The sequence below is a fragment of the Podarcis raffonei genome, chromosome 14, assembly GCF_027172205.1.
Source record: "Podarcis raffonei isolate rPodRaf1 chromosome 14, rPodRaf1.pri, whole genome shotgun sequence".
Taxonomy (NCBI): Eukaryota; Metazoa; Chordata; class Lepidosauria; order Squamata; family Lacertidae; genus Podarcis; species Podarcis raffonei.
Window position 1 is genome coordinate 43622656 of NC_070615.1, and position 13740 is coordinate 43636395.

At 45.7% G+C, this 13740-nt stretch overlaps 1 protein-coding gene across 12 annotated transcripts; it reads right to left on the reverse strand.

Annotated features, from left to right (window-relative positions):
- Positions 1-744: 744 nt before the first annotated feature.
- Positions 745-12247, reverse strand: TMEM11 (transmembrane protein 11). 12 transcript variants are annotated; one of them, XM_053365542.1, is made up of 5 exons: positions 9330-9408; positions 7160-8458; positions 6566-6660; positions 5507-5600; positions 745-1661 (listed from the first exon to the last, which is right to left on the reverse strand). In XM_053365542.1, the coding sequence occupies exons 4-5, from the start codon at positions 5512-5514 to the stop codon at positions 1145-1147; spliced, it is 525 nt and encodes a 174-aa protein (XP_053221517.1). In that variant the 5' UTR covers positions 5515-5600; positions 6566-6660; positions 7160-8458; positions 9330-9408; the 3' UTR covers positions 745-1144. The 12 variants fall into 12 exon arrangements, 6 of the variants coding, with proteins under 6 accessions (XP_053221517.1, XP_053221516.1, XP_053221518.1 ...); XR_008327563.1 differs by lacking the exon at positions 9330-9408 and adding an exon at positions 2924-3007 and having other exon boundaries at positions 1556-1661; positions 7160-9323; XM_053365541.1 differs by lacking the exons at positions 7160-8458; positions 9330-9408 and adding an exon at positions 11943-12067.
- Positions 12248-13740: the final 1493 nt, after the last annotated feature.

Consider the following 13740-nt stretch of genomic DNA (forward strand, 5'->3'; position numbering starts at 1 on the left):
TGGGGGGGGGGGGGAATTGCAGGCGCCAAATGAGTTTTTGTGAGCGTGTCATAGGGGCTGGCAGTTTATGGAAGATCATTTGCTTACAACGTTCAGAAGCAAGTTTTAGTGTTATAAAACACAGAAAAGGGAGAAAGAGATATTTAACAGTGTACTGAGACATTCAAACAGCACATGCTTCCCTGGGCATTAGTATTCAGAATAAAAAATAAATTCTGGAGAAGTGCTTACAATAGGGCAGTTACACTATAATCTGCTATGGAGGATATTTAAATTTGCCATTGAAGTGCTACTTTTTACAAGGCTGAAGTCCATTATAAAGGTTATTTAATCCCTGTACAATTAAATGAAGGGAAGAATTGTTCTTTGCATGCTAACAGCATAATCTTAACACCAGGTAAAATCCAGCAGAATTTGCAAGTTCAGCCTTGTCTTAGTTAACATTTTAAGTTTTGCTGCGACTTTCCTGCACTGCAAGGCTTACTAAGCTTTGAGGGCAGGTAAGCCCCACGCAAAAGGGCATGGCTTATGTTTCTGTGTTCCAGCAGTACAAATATTGGGCAAGTTAACATCAAGGGCTTGCTCTGACGAAGGAAGCACCTTGTAAACAGTGAACCCTCCTCAAGGAGGCCATCTACTCATAACCAAAAGCTGCACTTCAAACTCACGAGTTAGTATGATTACAGCCTTCCTTAAGAGTTATTCCTCTAGAAACAACTTTGGCACCAAAAGAAAGCAAACCACTTGAAATTCTCATCCTTTAATGAATTGTCAGTGATAACTTTGAGCTGGTTCTGTAGAATACAATTAAACAATATACTTAAAGGTTTCTTGGGGGGAAAACAAAAAACCCAGACTCCCTCTTAGGTATCTTTCCGTTCATTGACATTCCATTATTGACTTCAGCTCCCACAGTGTTCCTTTTCATGGCAGATCCATGTCCGAGGTGTAAGAAAACTGAAAATTCCCTTGATGCACCCAGTGACATGTTATTTTTCTTCTAAAAATAACAAAAAAATAATAATATATGGATAAACCAAACTGCTTCCCAGGCACCACTTCAAGAAGAAAAGTTGAATGTCACTGTGGGAGTCTTAATACACTTTTTTTTTGTCTTTGCGGATTTCTCCTTCCTCTGCCGCAATCATACGGCGTAAAGTTCATAAATCTTCTTTACACAGTACACCAGGGCAGCGAGTGCTATCGTGTTATGCAGTCTCTTTCTGTGCAGGTCGTCCTTCCTCACCAGAACCACGGGAGTGGAGGAGGTGAGTGTATGCAGGGGCAGGCGAGAGAGTTTATAGGCATTATACTCCACTTGGTACTTGCAGCAGGGGTCGAATTGCCAAGAGATCCCATAGAGGGTGCAGCAGGCTATGCTGAGGACGCCAGCAGGCAAAGAGATGTAATGGGAATAATCTACGGGAACAGCCAGGGGGGTGAAGAGGCAGGCTGTGCCCGCTAGCACGGCCGTCTTGTGTAGGCAGTTCCCAACAGTGATCCAGCGGGCCGTCTCGTCCCCAATGCGCGTGGGCTCAATCACAATGTATTTGTACTGAGCCTCTAAGGCCTGTTCCAGCTCGTATTCAAACTGGTCCTGAGCATTCTCGCCGTTGTAAATTTCGTGAACAATGTAACAGTCCGTGGCAGACAAGGTGACCCTGTCGGAAGGAAAGGCAAGTGAGTTACTTGAGGGTTGTGAACTGGCCTTGCTCCCTGCCTTCCCCCCCTCAGTACAACCTATAAGCTTGCCTAGGGGCTGTAGCCAAATTAAGAATTCTAGGCAAGCAAGCCTGGCAGTAGAGGGAAGGATGACTGATCCTCCTCTGCGTGGTTTCTGTTCTAACTGCAGAGGATGAAAAGGCTCTACAACCAGCATGGGGGGGGGGCGACGACCCACAGTGGTCCAGCAGAGAAGGAACTGACCTCCCCTTCATAGAAACCACACACACTTTTTTTACTAGCCTAGTAGCAGTTCAGGTCTTATTTACTTGGTGGTCATAAACCTGTTGCTCTGCAGTTCTTATTTTACTGTTATAGTGCACTGAGGACATCAACATCTTGTGCTCCGAATTTAAGGACACCCATACAAAATTTGTTTGAGTCACAGTATTCCTAGCCTTGTTCCAACATGAACTCAGGCATTAGAGGGCCAGGTAACATGAGCTCATGAAAATTATCAACTGATTTGGGAGACTCGTCATAGTACATGGTACAGAAACCTGTTAAGATGGGAAGACTTCTCCAAAAATCCCTTTGGTAACTAAGCCTTCACAGCAGGCACTAGCCACATGTTTTCAAACTTTATTCCTTAATCACATGGGCTAGATAGGAACTTCTGCACCAAATGCTTCAAAAATGATGGCAGGTCACCATATCAGGGTCTGGCTGAGCTCCTTTCCAGGCAATTTTCCATATTGAGTTCCTGGGATCCCCTTGATGTAGGGCAGTTTAGAAATCTCTCACAAAATTTTGGTGTTGCTTTTGGTGATGATAAAGATCTAGGGATTGCTACTGGACACAATCTACACAAAACAATACTTTTAAACCCTCAAGTAGTGGCAACCAGATCTTGACTTTCACTGTCTTTCCCTCCCTAGACATCAGCTTCATCCTTTTATCTCTTTTCCTCAAAACTGACCACGTTTTCTAGTGATATAAAGCAGTGTGTGTTATCAGTATACCTGGCCAAACTGACCAGGTGGCCGCTGACATTAAGAATTAACATCACAGGACTGTTCCTGCAAGCAAGGTGTACCTACTTTTTCAGAGACCAGTTTCTGAAGGCAAAAAGCTTTCCTGAGGAAGATTTCCAAAACACCAACCTGGAGAGTGGGACCATTTTGCTACATGGAGCTTGGAAATTAACCAATCCACACTCACACTAGAAATTAATGGGCCTGGAAGGGGAAACAGATCCTACCTCTTTCAAGTTTAGAAATTCAGAACATTTTCTGAACCAGCAGTACTTTGCAGTTTTGCTTATGGATCCTTCACGGGTCTGTGACTAGAGGAAGACAAATAAATGAAGGGGAGATCCTCTTTGGTTCACTCCCAACACACAAAACAGTGCTACCAACGCCACATTGCACCACATTCCCTGCTCCCTTGTCAGTGTTCTACTATGAATGTTTTGCTGTTTTATTCTACTCGTCTCACTGTGGGTGGGTGGCCACTGCCAGCTCTCCTGCAGGTCCTGTTGAATTGAACTAGTGTAATGACTTGAACATACACATATTTTGCATTCGGGAAGTGATTCCCCACATCAAGATGCACTTCGGGAGCAATCCAAACCCAAGATCTGATCTGCCAGGAGTTTGGGATAGGTGGATCTCCAGTTGAGTCAGGGCTCAGCTAGGTAAAGCCCCTCATTCTAGCTCAGTCAGAGGTGCACCAGTCCATCCTCCAACCCAGCTCAGCTGGAACTAGTCTCAAAAAAGGAGCATTCAGGCAGATTTACCTCTATTCCAGACTCTGTCATATTACCTAGCAACCCAGCACAAATTACACTGATGAAAACAGTGGTTTAAGTCAAACTCCATTTCTAAATTCTTCCTTTCCCATTGCTAGGTTCAGCCCCACCCCTGAACAGTTTGCAATAGGGGTCAGTTACATCAGCATTATTTACCCTTGCATAAATGACTCTGGCCTCCTATGGTTAGATTGTTCTGCCCCAGATGTACAAGGCTACGGCTCCTCCCCCTTCAAGATACATGGTAAGGAAATCCAGTCATTTCCCTGTTGTTGCTCCCACGTGTTTCAAAGGAACAGCCACAATTGATACACCTTGATGGCCTTCCTAATGTGTATTCGCAAAACCAGTTCCCAATCACAATATGCAAGGTCCAAAGCAAGTGTAAAAACAGAACTCCAGAAACACAAGCAGCAAGAGAGGCAATGTTAAGAAGTCATCAACCAGAACAGGACACACTGCTGTATTCATTAGCAGACTATGAGCAAGGATTAAGATATTGGATGCTACTGAAAGCATGTCTGAGAACATCAGCAGGGCAGATCAATACACACTAAATCAAAAAGTGCTTGTTGGGGGGGTGCTATTGAAATAGTTTCCACATTCCTGGGAAGCCAAGAAAAGCCCACTGCAAAATGGCTATCAGTGAATTTGGACAAAACATTTCAAGCTGCTTTGAAATTTTAAAACTTTTGATGCTGCGGTGAGGTACACCATGCAAAACAAGATTCAAGGAGCAATCTTGTTTACTTGACTTGGACGGGGGTAGACTCTTTTAAAAGGTACCTCAGTTTTGAAGACCAGGAATATGACTGCCACATCCCCCATCTCCTCTTTAGGATTTATTCTGAACAAAAAGCCAGTAAATAGCAATCTCTTGAAGAGGGACTTTAAAACGTACTCTCCTCTTTCTATAACAAGCAGGGATTGAAGCACCCTGCTAGTATTGTGCTTGAGACGCAGATCAACTTAGCCCATTTTAAAGCCACCACGGCAGGGGAAAGCTTTTTCCAGACCACATAGCCAAAGGACACCTTTGTTCAAAATGGGATGGAACAAAGCTTTGGAGCAGCTGTGTACTCTACACATTCTTTTTCTAGACCCTCTCATCCAAAACAAAGGGAAGCTTTGTGTGGTGTGGAGTTTGTTTAGCGTCTGCCTGGAATAACGTTCCCACCGATGACACTGGGAGGGGGGTGCAAATTTTAGCACTGTTGCAAAAAAGCTCAGCACACCCAATTCTCTCTCTAAATCAGAGCGAGGATTAGAATCTCGAGAAGCGTGTGGAGAAATCCATAGAGGCTATCCATCATGTGACAGCCTCATTAGGAATTCCTTTTAAAACAACAACACTGTATTCACCAGTTGCGAAAACCCATGGGCTTCAATACATTGAAGATGAAAGTCTGTACACTTGTCACCCAAGAACCCCGAGATTAAGTCTGAACCCTGCATATAAAGTACAGCACAAATAAACCTACAGCTGGGACAGAATTGCCTCTTCATACATTTGAGACAGCCCAGCAGGGGGTCGGGGGGGCAGGGGCAGGAGAGGGAGGATCTAGCAATAGCAAAAATGTATGTTTCAAGACTGCAAGCTTTAGTGTATACACACCCACAGCAGGAGAAATTCCTGCATTCAGCTGTATAGGAATTTGAAAACCTCACATTCACACACATACATAGTACTGCTGCAAGCTGTAATTGGTTGATCACTCAACTAATCCTTTAGTTAATTGGTGGGGGGCAAATTTTAATCCACTGCAATGCAAGCTGAAGGCACATGTTTGTTCTCTGATGTCATTTTCGTGCCTTCCTGTAATGGGCAATGAACGGAAATACTAAGGTGACCTTCCGTCCCAACAATGAGCAGCAGTTTTTAAACTACTGCTTTACAGCTTTACACTTTTACACCTTCTGTGTCACAAAAGGCACATATATGAGGTACCTGTAACATCCCCATTTAATAATCAACTGGTGATTTGCACAGCAGACCAACTAAACAATCAGTTGACAATCCACATTCTATCTCACCTTTCCATCAAATATGCTCAAAGCAGCTTACAATACAAAGTTGAAACGCAGGTCATAAAAATAATAAAAAGTTGTGCCAATGAAAACCAGCAGCCTGTTAAAAAAAGGCAGGTCATAATTCAATTAAAAGCCAAAGTAAAAATACAGTTTTAACCCAGCACCTAAATGATAGAAGCCTAGGTTCAAGAGATGCCTTGGAAGGGAATACCAAAACCAAAGTACTACCATTAACATTGTAGAGTGCAAGCATTTCTGAATGCCTTTTGGACAATTTTTTATATCAAATTCTCTCCGTGTCAGTTATTAAGAAATGAAATAAAATGTTATTTAAATCAAACGAGGACAAAGAAGTGGTTCTTGGAAGGAGAGGAATTCTTGCACTGCCGACTGGCAAAGTTTATGTCACATGGTATGTCAAATATAGAAGGGTACATCCGAATAATTGCATGATCTTTCAAATGCCATTAAATACCAAGAGCCGCACACCGTAGGGGTCTTGGATCACTTTGTCCCAAGTCTAATCGCTAGGGTCAGCACTTTCTGGCACAGCCGAAGACAAGCATGTGTTATGTGTATCAAACTCTTTCAATGCTAACCATGGTTAAAGAATTCAGTATCACCAAGGCTGTACATGGTTTGACAAGATTGCTGGGGAAACCTCAGAGCTGCAACAACAGGGCAGTAACTGGAGATCAGAGCTGAATGGAGAGGATGCCCACCCCAGAACGCCTAACCACACACACTGTAGTGTAGTCTAGGTATTACCATTAATATCAGCCCCCTGATGCAAAGCCATGCTCAAGAGAGCGTTGAAGAGGGGCGCATGAAACAAAAGAAAGGACAGCAACGCATGTGAAGTGGCCCAGCAGATTTTCACTCAGAATGGAAAAGCCAAAACTTCAGAGCTGAATAAAAGTAGGTTGTCCACTGTGTTTGATCAACTTGAAGAGTCACACAGCTGAATGTGCGCCTAGTGTTTCACACAAGAAAACAATCACAGGATCATATAATCACAGTAAATTGCTAGTTTCTCTAAATGTTTATTGTACTTCTGCAAACCTCAAGGTTCCTCCGAGCCTGCTGACACCTCCCTCTGCCTTGTGGATGGTACCGCTCTGGCTATATATGCGACGGCACTCTCACTGCCTGAATATCTGAAACAGACGGAACAAGTGGAGGTTGCAACAAAATGCTGCAGTGGAGTATTCCTCCATCCTATTCTTCCCTCCCAGTTTTCACTTCCACCCCTCCGATATTAATCAGTGCTCTATGGCCACTGCACATGTCCAGTCCTCACGGGACCCACCTTGCAGACTCCCCACTCTTGTCTTTACGGTTTTTTAAAACAGTATCAGCCATCTCAGGCCCAGCGTTAGAAACTCACTGATACACAAGCTAATTGCCAAATAGCACCTTAAACCTAGGTTATGGTGTCACAATGGAGTGTCTAGGTGCCCTTTTTTTGCAATGGGATTAATTATTGTTATTAATTTCATTTCTATACCACTTTATATTTTAAAGAAAAAAAATGTCAAAGCAGTTTACAACACATTAAAACATCAAATAAAACAATCAAGAACATAACAAATTCAAGCTTCAAGGAAAATATTCCAGATCCTTCTCTTAAGTGAATTTGGCGTTCCCCATATTTACCTATGTAATTTGTAGAGCTGCCTCATAGCAGAAGTACTTTAGGAAGCCAGTATGGTGCAGTGGTTAGTGTGTTGGACCTAAAACCTAGGAGATCAGGGTTCAAATCCCCACTTGGTCATGATGCTCCCTGAGTGAGCTTGAGCCAGTCACAGCCCCCTAACCTACCTCATGGGGTGGTTGTAGGGATTAACTGAGAAGGGAGGTAAAACATGTACTCCTTTCAGAAAAAAGTGGGAGATAAATGCAATAAGCAAGCTCTTCTCCTCACCTGCTTAAGAAAGCTGGAGGGACCAGCCAGACAGAGATGTCAGTCGCCAACAGCCAAAGTTCTCCACGTGGTCGCAACTGGACCCCGCATAATGCGCCTGATGAGTTTTGAACAGTGCTCAGTCTGTACAATCACCGGGGAGAACCTGCTGGTGTTGCAGCTATTTGGAGGTGCCTGGCCAGTGGCATGTCCCATGTTTGTGGAATACCCCCCTAATGAGGCACATCTGTCTCCCTCACTATTAATTTTTAAGAGAAATTTCAAAACATTATTTAGTCAGGCCTTTGATGACTGAAAGTCATGTCCCTGGCAATCCTGAAATTATTAGTTTGAGAGCAGACAATTGCTTTTAGGCATTTTAAACTGGTTTTCAGAAGGTTGTTCCAAACTGTTTCTACAAGTTTTACTTGTATTTAGTATTGATATGTTTGCTGTCATGTGCTCCTTTGGCGGAAGTTGCATTGTATAAATCTAATAAATGGCTGCCAATACCTCCATCTTGTGTGTGAATGATGCCATTTTGGTTTCATAAGGATCATTGCTCGGAGAATTAAGTTCACTATTAGTACACAAGCTTAAAAATACATGCTTGTAAGCACTTTTGAACATTCCAAGTACTTCCAAGACTGGTCATTTTTTATTCCATCCCTGGCATGGAATTCCCACCCCAAACAAATGTGGTGCCTCCACTCTCCTCTGCAAAACCCATATCTTCTGCATAGTATTTGGATTACTCCCTTAATCCTCATTCCTAACTATAACAAAGGTTTAAGACATTCAACTGCATTTGCCAACATTCATCCCTCCTTCCTCTTTGACTGTAGGTATCTGTCCCAAATGCACTTACATATTTTGGCTGAATACTGTACCAGATATGCCGATGACACTACGTAATCCAAAGGTGGGGAACCTCAGGCCCCTGTATTGGTTCTTCCAGGCTGCATCCCCTCCCTAGCCTTGCTCAGCACTTTCTTGAATGCTCCTGGCTTGGTTGGAATGCGCCCTTGAACTGTGCTAATGCCCTTGCTTCCCTGAATGGAGAGGGAAGTGTATGTAGAAACCTGACTGGAATGAAGCCTGCTATACAATGGAGAAAGTTCCATCCATCCTCAGCCGACTTTTGCCTCTTCCTGTGGCATGTGATCCCTGGAAAGGTGCCCATTGAGGGAATGTGGACCAACGCCTGATCTAAAGAAACCATTACTACTCTAACTGATGTAGTCTATTATCCCCAGATCATGATGAGGGTGAGGGATGAGATGGAGAAACAGCAGCTGGTTGAAGTTGTCATTGGTTACCTGCCCCTAACGAGCAATCTGTTTTATACAAAGTCAGACCGTTTATCAATCTAGTTCAGTACTGTCTAACTGGCAGCATCTCTCCAGGATTACAGACAAGAGACTTCCCCAACTCGTACCTGGAGATGCTGGGTATTGATTCTGGGATCTTCTGCATGCGCAGTAAGTGCTCTACTACCCCTGTAAAGCTGGGAAGGGGAGAAGCCCTAAAAAGCTGACAGCGTGATGTAGCTAAAAAGTAGGCCCCATGCCTTCATTAGTATTTCAACCACAGTCAAACATCATAATATAAGAGGCAGCCTGTCAAAGAGCAGCATCTGAACAGACAATTTACTGGAATTCTAACTCAAAGAGATGCCTCTGACTGGTTTGAGGTATCTGCTATATTATTAAATTTGACCATATTCCATCATGCCAGACAATATTTTATTCATTAGTTATTCACCCAACATTAACCCTCTCATGTCAACAAGACTCCCTTTTAAGCTAACTGCCTAGCATCAAAATAGCCTGAAAGCATATTTTTAAAAAAGCTCATTGATGGGAAATCCAAGAAGCAGGAAGCAGGTATAACCTACTGACAAATGAAGGGAAATACATCTACCATGAAAGCTGCATGAATTCTGTGGTTACTTGATGAACACTAGATCTGTTCTGCGTCCAAAACACATTCCCGGCAGCCAAAGTCACACAGATGTTACTCAGAAGGGGACACTGAAAAAAGATGGGCAGAAAACAGACATATACATTTCCACCTTCTCAGTGGAGAGAAGGGTAGAAGCCATAATACAAAGGGGGTTAATAATTATTTCAGCCAGAAACAAAGAACTGGAACATTTCTTGAGTCAGCTGCATGTAAAACTACACCCATCATCCCTGCCATGGGTTGCATCAAAGTAAGTAATACTCAATTAGTTATGACCATTTTTAAATGGGTCTACTCTGGGTATGATCTACTTGTTTACAAAAACAGGAATATTAGTCAACTCCTGTTATGAGCCGCATTACCAACTAGCATACACTGTTTTCCAATTACCTATGGCAGACATACCGGTAACACTTAGCTATGGTTAGTTCCCGCTGGGATTTGTTGACTTCACTCTGATCGAGAACTCAGTCATACAATGATGCTGGTTGGGCTAAACCCAGTCTCTGGAGAGCAGGTATAGGTGCCAATAAGCCCAGCTTCTAATCCTCCAAGCAAAGGCACAAAGAACCTGCTTTTACCAGTTTGTCACTGCAGATTAAAACTTAACCTTGGTTAGCACAATGCCAAGATTTGCAGAGCTATTCAAACCATAGTTTCATACACTTGTTTGCAGCCAATCCATAACCGTTGTTTAAGTCAGCATTCCCCAACTTGATTCCTCCCAGATGTTTTGGACTACATCAGCTTCCCAAGCAACAGACTCTCAGAAAAACACTTCTGCAGACTTCACATGCAACACAGAGCATTTCTTTACCCCAGTTGCCTCTAACTGCCTTAAACATGATTGGTCCAGGTTCTAACTGCTCTAGCATATTCACAAACACTCTGTTCAATATGGGTAACTTTCTTATTACATTGACTTAGAAGTCTTAAACTCTTTTTCAACGGAAGAGCTCATTCCATCTATTCCTTATTGGCTTCAACCATTTTAACAATAAAGCTGAAAGTATTTATCTTTTCATTGATACTTCAGAAGAATTATGCCTTTCTCCACTGTAGTCTAAAATGCCCTGACCATTACGAAAAAATCCTCATTCTGCCTTCATGGGAGAGAATGCAACAAGTAACAACTGAAGTTAGGGAAGTTTGCTGAAACCATTGAAACCCAGATGCAAAATTATAATTAGGAGTTACACAGCAATAGTTTCAACTGAGAGTTGCAAATACCAATCTTTTAGAAGCTTACCCTTAAAAGTGGGAATATTTACAACGAAAGACTGAACTTCAAAACTAAAAGTACAATATGTTAAAACTTTGGGGGTTAATTTGAGCAATGGGAGAAACCCCACAAGAAAACTATGTAAATATTCTTTGTTTCACCTCCTACCATTATCTACATAGAAGTAAAGTGAGAGCTGATGGCCAAAGGGGGTGAAACTGCCACAGCCAGGAGCCACCAGCTTAATTCCACCCCACCAGCTCCCTAACCTTCCAAATCCATAACAATGCAACACCTAAAAACATAAATCACTCAACCAACAGGAACAGCTGTGCACCAAGAGGTCACTCTCAGAGGACTTTGGGGGAGCATTTGCGGCCTTCAAAAATAGATTTTAAGAGCATCCAAGAATATTCTTAGTCTAAGCAGAAGCTACTCTTGTCACCTCCGGGTCTAACATCTGGGATGAGTGAAACACCCCGGAGTTAAGTTAAGGGACTTTGTGTACTGACCTTCCCTTGCCACAGGCCTGCTGCCTCCAAGTTGCGGTGAGGGGATACCTACTTTTCCCACAGCCTGATGGAGCCACGACCTTTCCCCCACCCCGAACCCAGACCTTGTGAGGCAACTGGATTCCTCCTCGCTCACAGAAGCTTCACACGTTGGTGCCTCCAGCGCCCCCCCCCCCTATATCACACACACACATTCGTTTGACCTCTCTTTCGGCAGCACCTCCTCCAGGAGCCCTGCAACCCCTAATCCATCCCGTGCCCACCCTCTTGCCCCACTCCCTGCGCCCCCATTCTTCCCCTCCCCTTTCCCCCAAGGGTGAACTCCTGCAGCCCCCAACTCCTCCTGCCCCGGGCTTCTCCCGGGGGTGGCCCCCTCGCCCTACTTATGCCAAGGCCTTGTGCCGCACAGGCCGAAGCCTCGTTTCCCCTCCCTCGCCTCTGCCACCCCGCTAGCCCCCCCAACCCCGGAGCGACCCCTCCTGCCTCTTAAACCCAATGACCTCGGCACCCCCGCTTCTTCGGGCAATCCTTCAGCAGCACTCTTCCTTCCCAGTCGGCCATCCCCTCTCTTATCCCCAACGCCAACCCGCACCCTCCTTCCCGGCTCTCCCGTCCCACAGAGGCGCCCCGGAAGCTGCCTCCGCCGCCGTTGGCGAGTCTCGAGGCCTGGCCCCTGCTTCGTCCCCTGCAAGGCCAAGAGGAGGCCTCAGAGAAGCTGAGGGGCCTGAGGGGGCGTGAGGGGAGGAGAAGCAGCTTTCGGCTCCCCTAGGCCCAGGGCGTGAAGGCCGGGAGCCGGGGCGGGGAGGAGGCCGCCCCAGCCGGGCCTCCGCCGCTCACCTCTCCCTCGCGCCGGCGCCGCCTCCGCTGGAGCTGCCGGGGCCCGCGCGCCTCCTTCCCCATGCCGCCATCTTGGAGAGACTCGCTTCGGAAATGTCTCCGCCAAAAGTAAAGGCGGGGGCGGGGGAGGGAAGGGCGCGCGCCGTGAGGCGAAGGGGGGAGGGAGGGAGGGGGAAAGGGTCCCGAAGCCTGCCGGGAAACGTAGTCCTCTTTAGTGTGGCGGCGTGGTGGAGAGGTGAGCTTGCTCCCATTCGGAGGGGAGAGGCGGGGCAGGGAAAGGGAGGATTAAAAAAAAAAAAGCGGGAAAGGTTCCCGCTCCGCGCTCGAACCACAAGCCCCAGAGTGCTTCGCGCGGCGGCGTTTAGCGGGAGAGGTCGGACTCCCCATCCAGCGCGGCTACGCATGGGAAATGTAGTCACGATGTGAACGAGCTGGGAGGAAACTTTTAGGAAAGGGGGAGGGGAGAGAAACTACAGTTCCCAGGAAGCCGCGGGACGCGAGAGCCATGCGGTCGCCTCTCGCAAAGCCACGTGGGTCTGAGGGAGAACGTTTACCAACACAGGAGAGCAGGGAGGGAGGAGGGTCCTGAGCGTGCTCCGCCCCCTGTTATGAACACGGCCAATCACAGCCCTCGCCTTTCAGAACGCTCGTGTCCTGCAGCTGCGCCAAGAAGCCTTTTTGCAAGGAGTTTACTTGAAAGCAGCTGCCACTTATTGTAATAGAATTTACATCCAAGGAACTGCTTTGTTTACGGCCTCGCTGCCCCGATCCCATTGGGTTTAATGCAGCCATTTCTGTTTATTTTTTAGAGGAGTTTTACTCCTGGGATTACAGCGTCCCATAGTTAAGGTCATTTGGGTCACACAGAGGAACACATTTATTTGTTGATTGCAGTTATATTCCACCTTTTCCTCCAAGCAGCAGAAAATCGGCACACATGGTTCCCTCCCCTCCTCATTTAAATCCACAACAACCCTGTGAGGTGGGTTGAGACTGGCCCAAGGTCACCCAGTGAGTTTCATGGCTGACGGGGGATTTGAACCCTGGTCTCTCAGGGCCTAGTCAGACACTCCAAACCCCACACCATGCTAGAAGCTTCCTTAAGGTTATGTACTTAAAACTACAGGATTTACAATTGGCGGGCAGCATGCTTCTGAAAGCCAGCTGCTGGGAATCACCAGTGTGGATAATAGTGCTGCTGGGCTCAAGGTTCTGCTTTTGGGCTTCTCATTGGGGCATCTAATTGGGTGCTGGTACAATGCTGATTTTGTTGTATGTTTTGAATAGATCTCATTCATATGTGTGTGAATTGTTTTTAAATAATTGTTGTTCCTCACCCCCCAGTTTTCAGCTGTTCTTTATTTTGGCTGTAAGCTGCCTCGAGTCCCCATCTGGGGGGAAAGTTGAAGCATAAATAAACGCATAGTGATCATTAGTAAAAGTAAAGGGACCCCTGACCATTAGGTCCAGTCGTGGCTGACTGAGGTTGCGGTGCTCATCTTGCTTTATTGGCCGAGGGAGCCGGCATTCAGCTTCCGGGTCATGTGGCCAGCAGGACTAAGCCACTTCTGGCGAACCAGAGCAGCGCACGGAAACACCATTTACCTTCGCGCCGGAGCGATACCTATTTATCTACTTGCACTTTGACGTGCTTTCGAACTGCTAGGCTGGCAGGAGCAGGGACTGAGTAACGGGAGCTCACCCTGCTGCGGGGATTCAAACTGCCAACCTTCTGATTGGCAAGTCCTAGGCTCTGTGGTTTAACTCACAGTGCCACCTGCATCATGGCACTCGTGAC

What these genes read in the sequence shown, in the direction of transcription:
- TMEM11 (XM_053365540.1), bottom strand. Translation starts at nt 12,005, where the DNA reads ATGGGGAAGGAGGCGCGCGGGCCCCGGCAGCTCCAGCGGAGGCGGCGC. An exon ending in GGCGCCGGCGCGAGGGAGAG is followed by an intron (nt 9,440 to 11,942) that starts GTGAGCGGCGGA and finishes ATCTTTTTTCAG; the next exon opens with TGTCCCCTTCTGAGTAACAT. An exon ending in GAATTCATGCAGCTTTCATG is followed by an intron (nt 1,662 to 9,329) that starts GTAGATGTATTT and finishes TCCTTCCGACAG; the next exon opens with GGTCACCTTGTCTGCCACGG.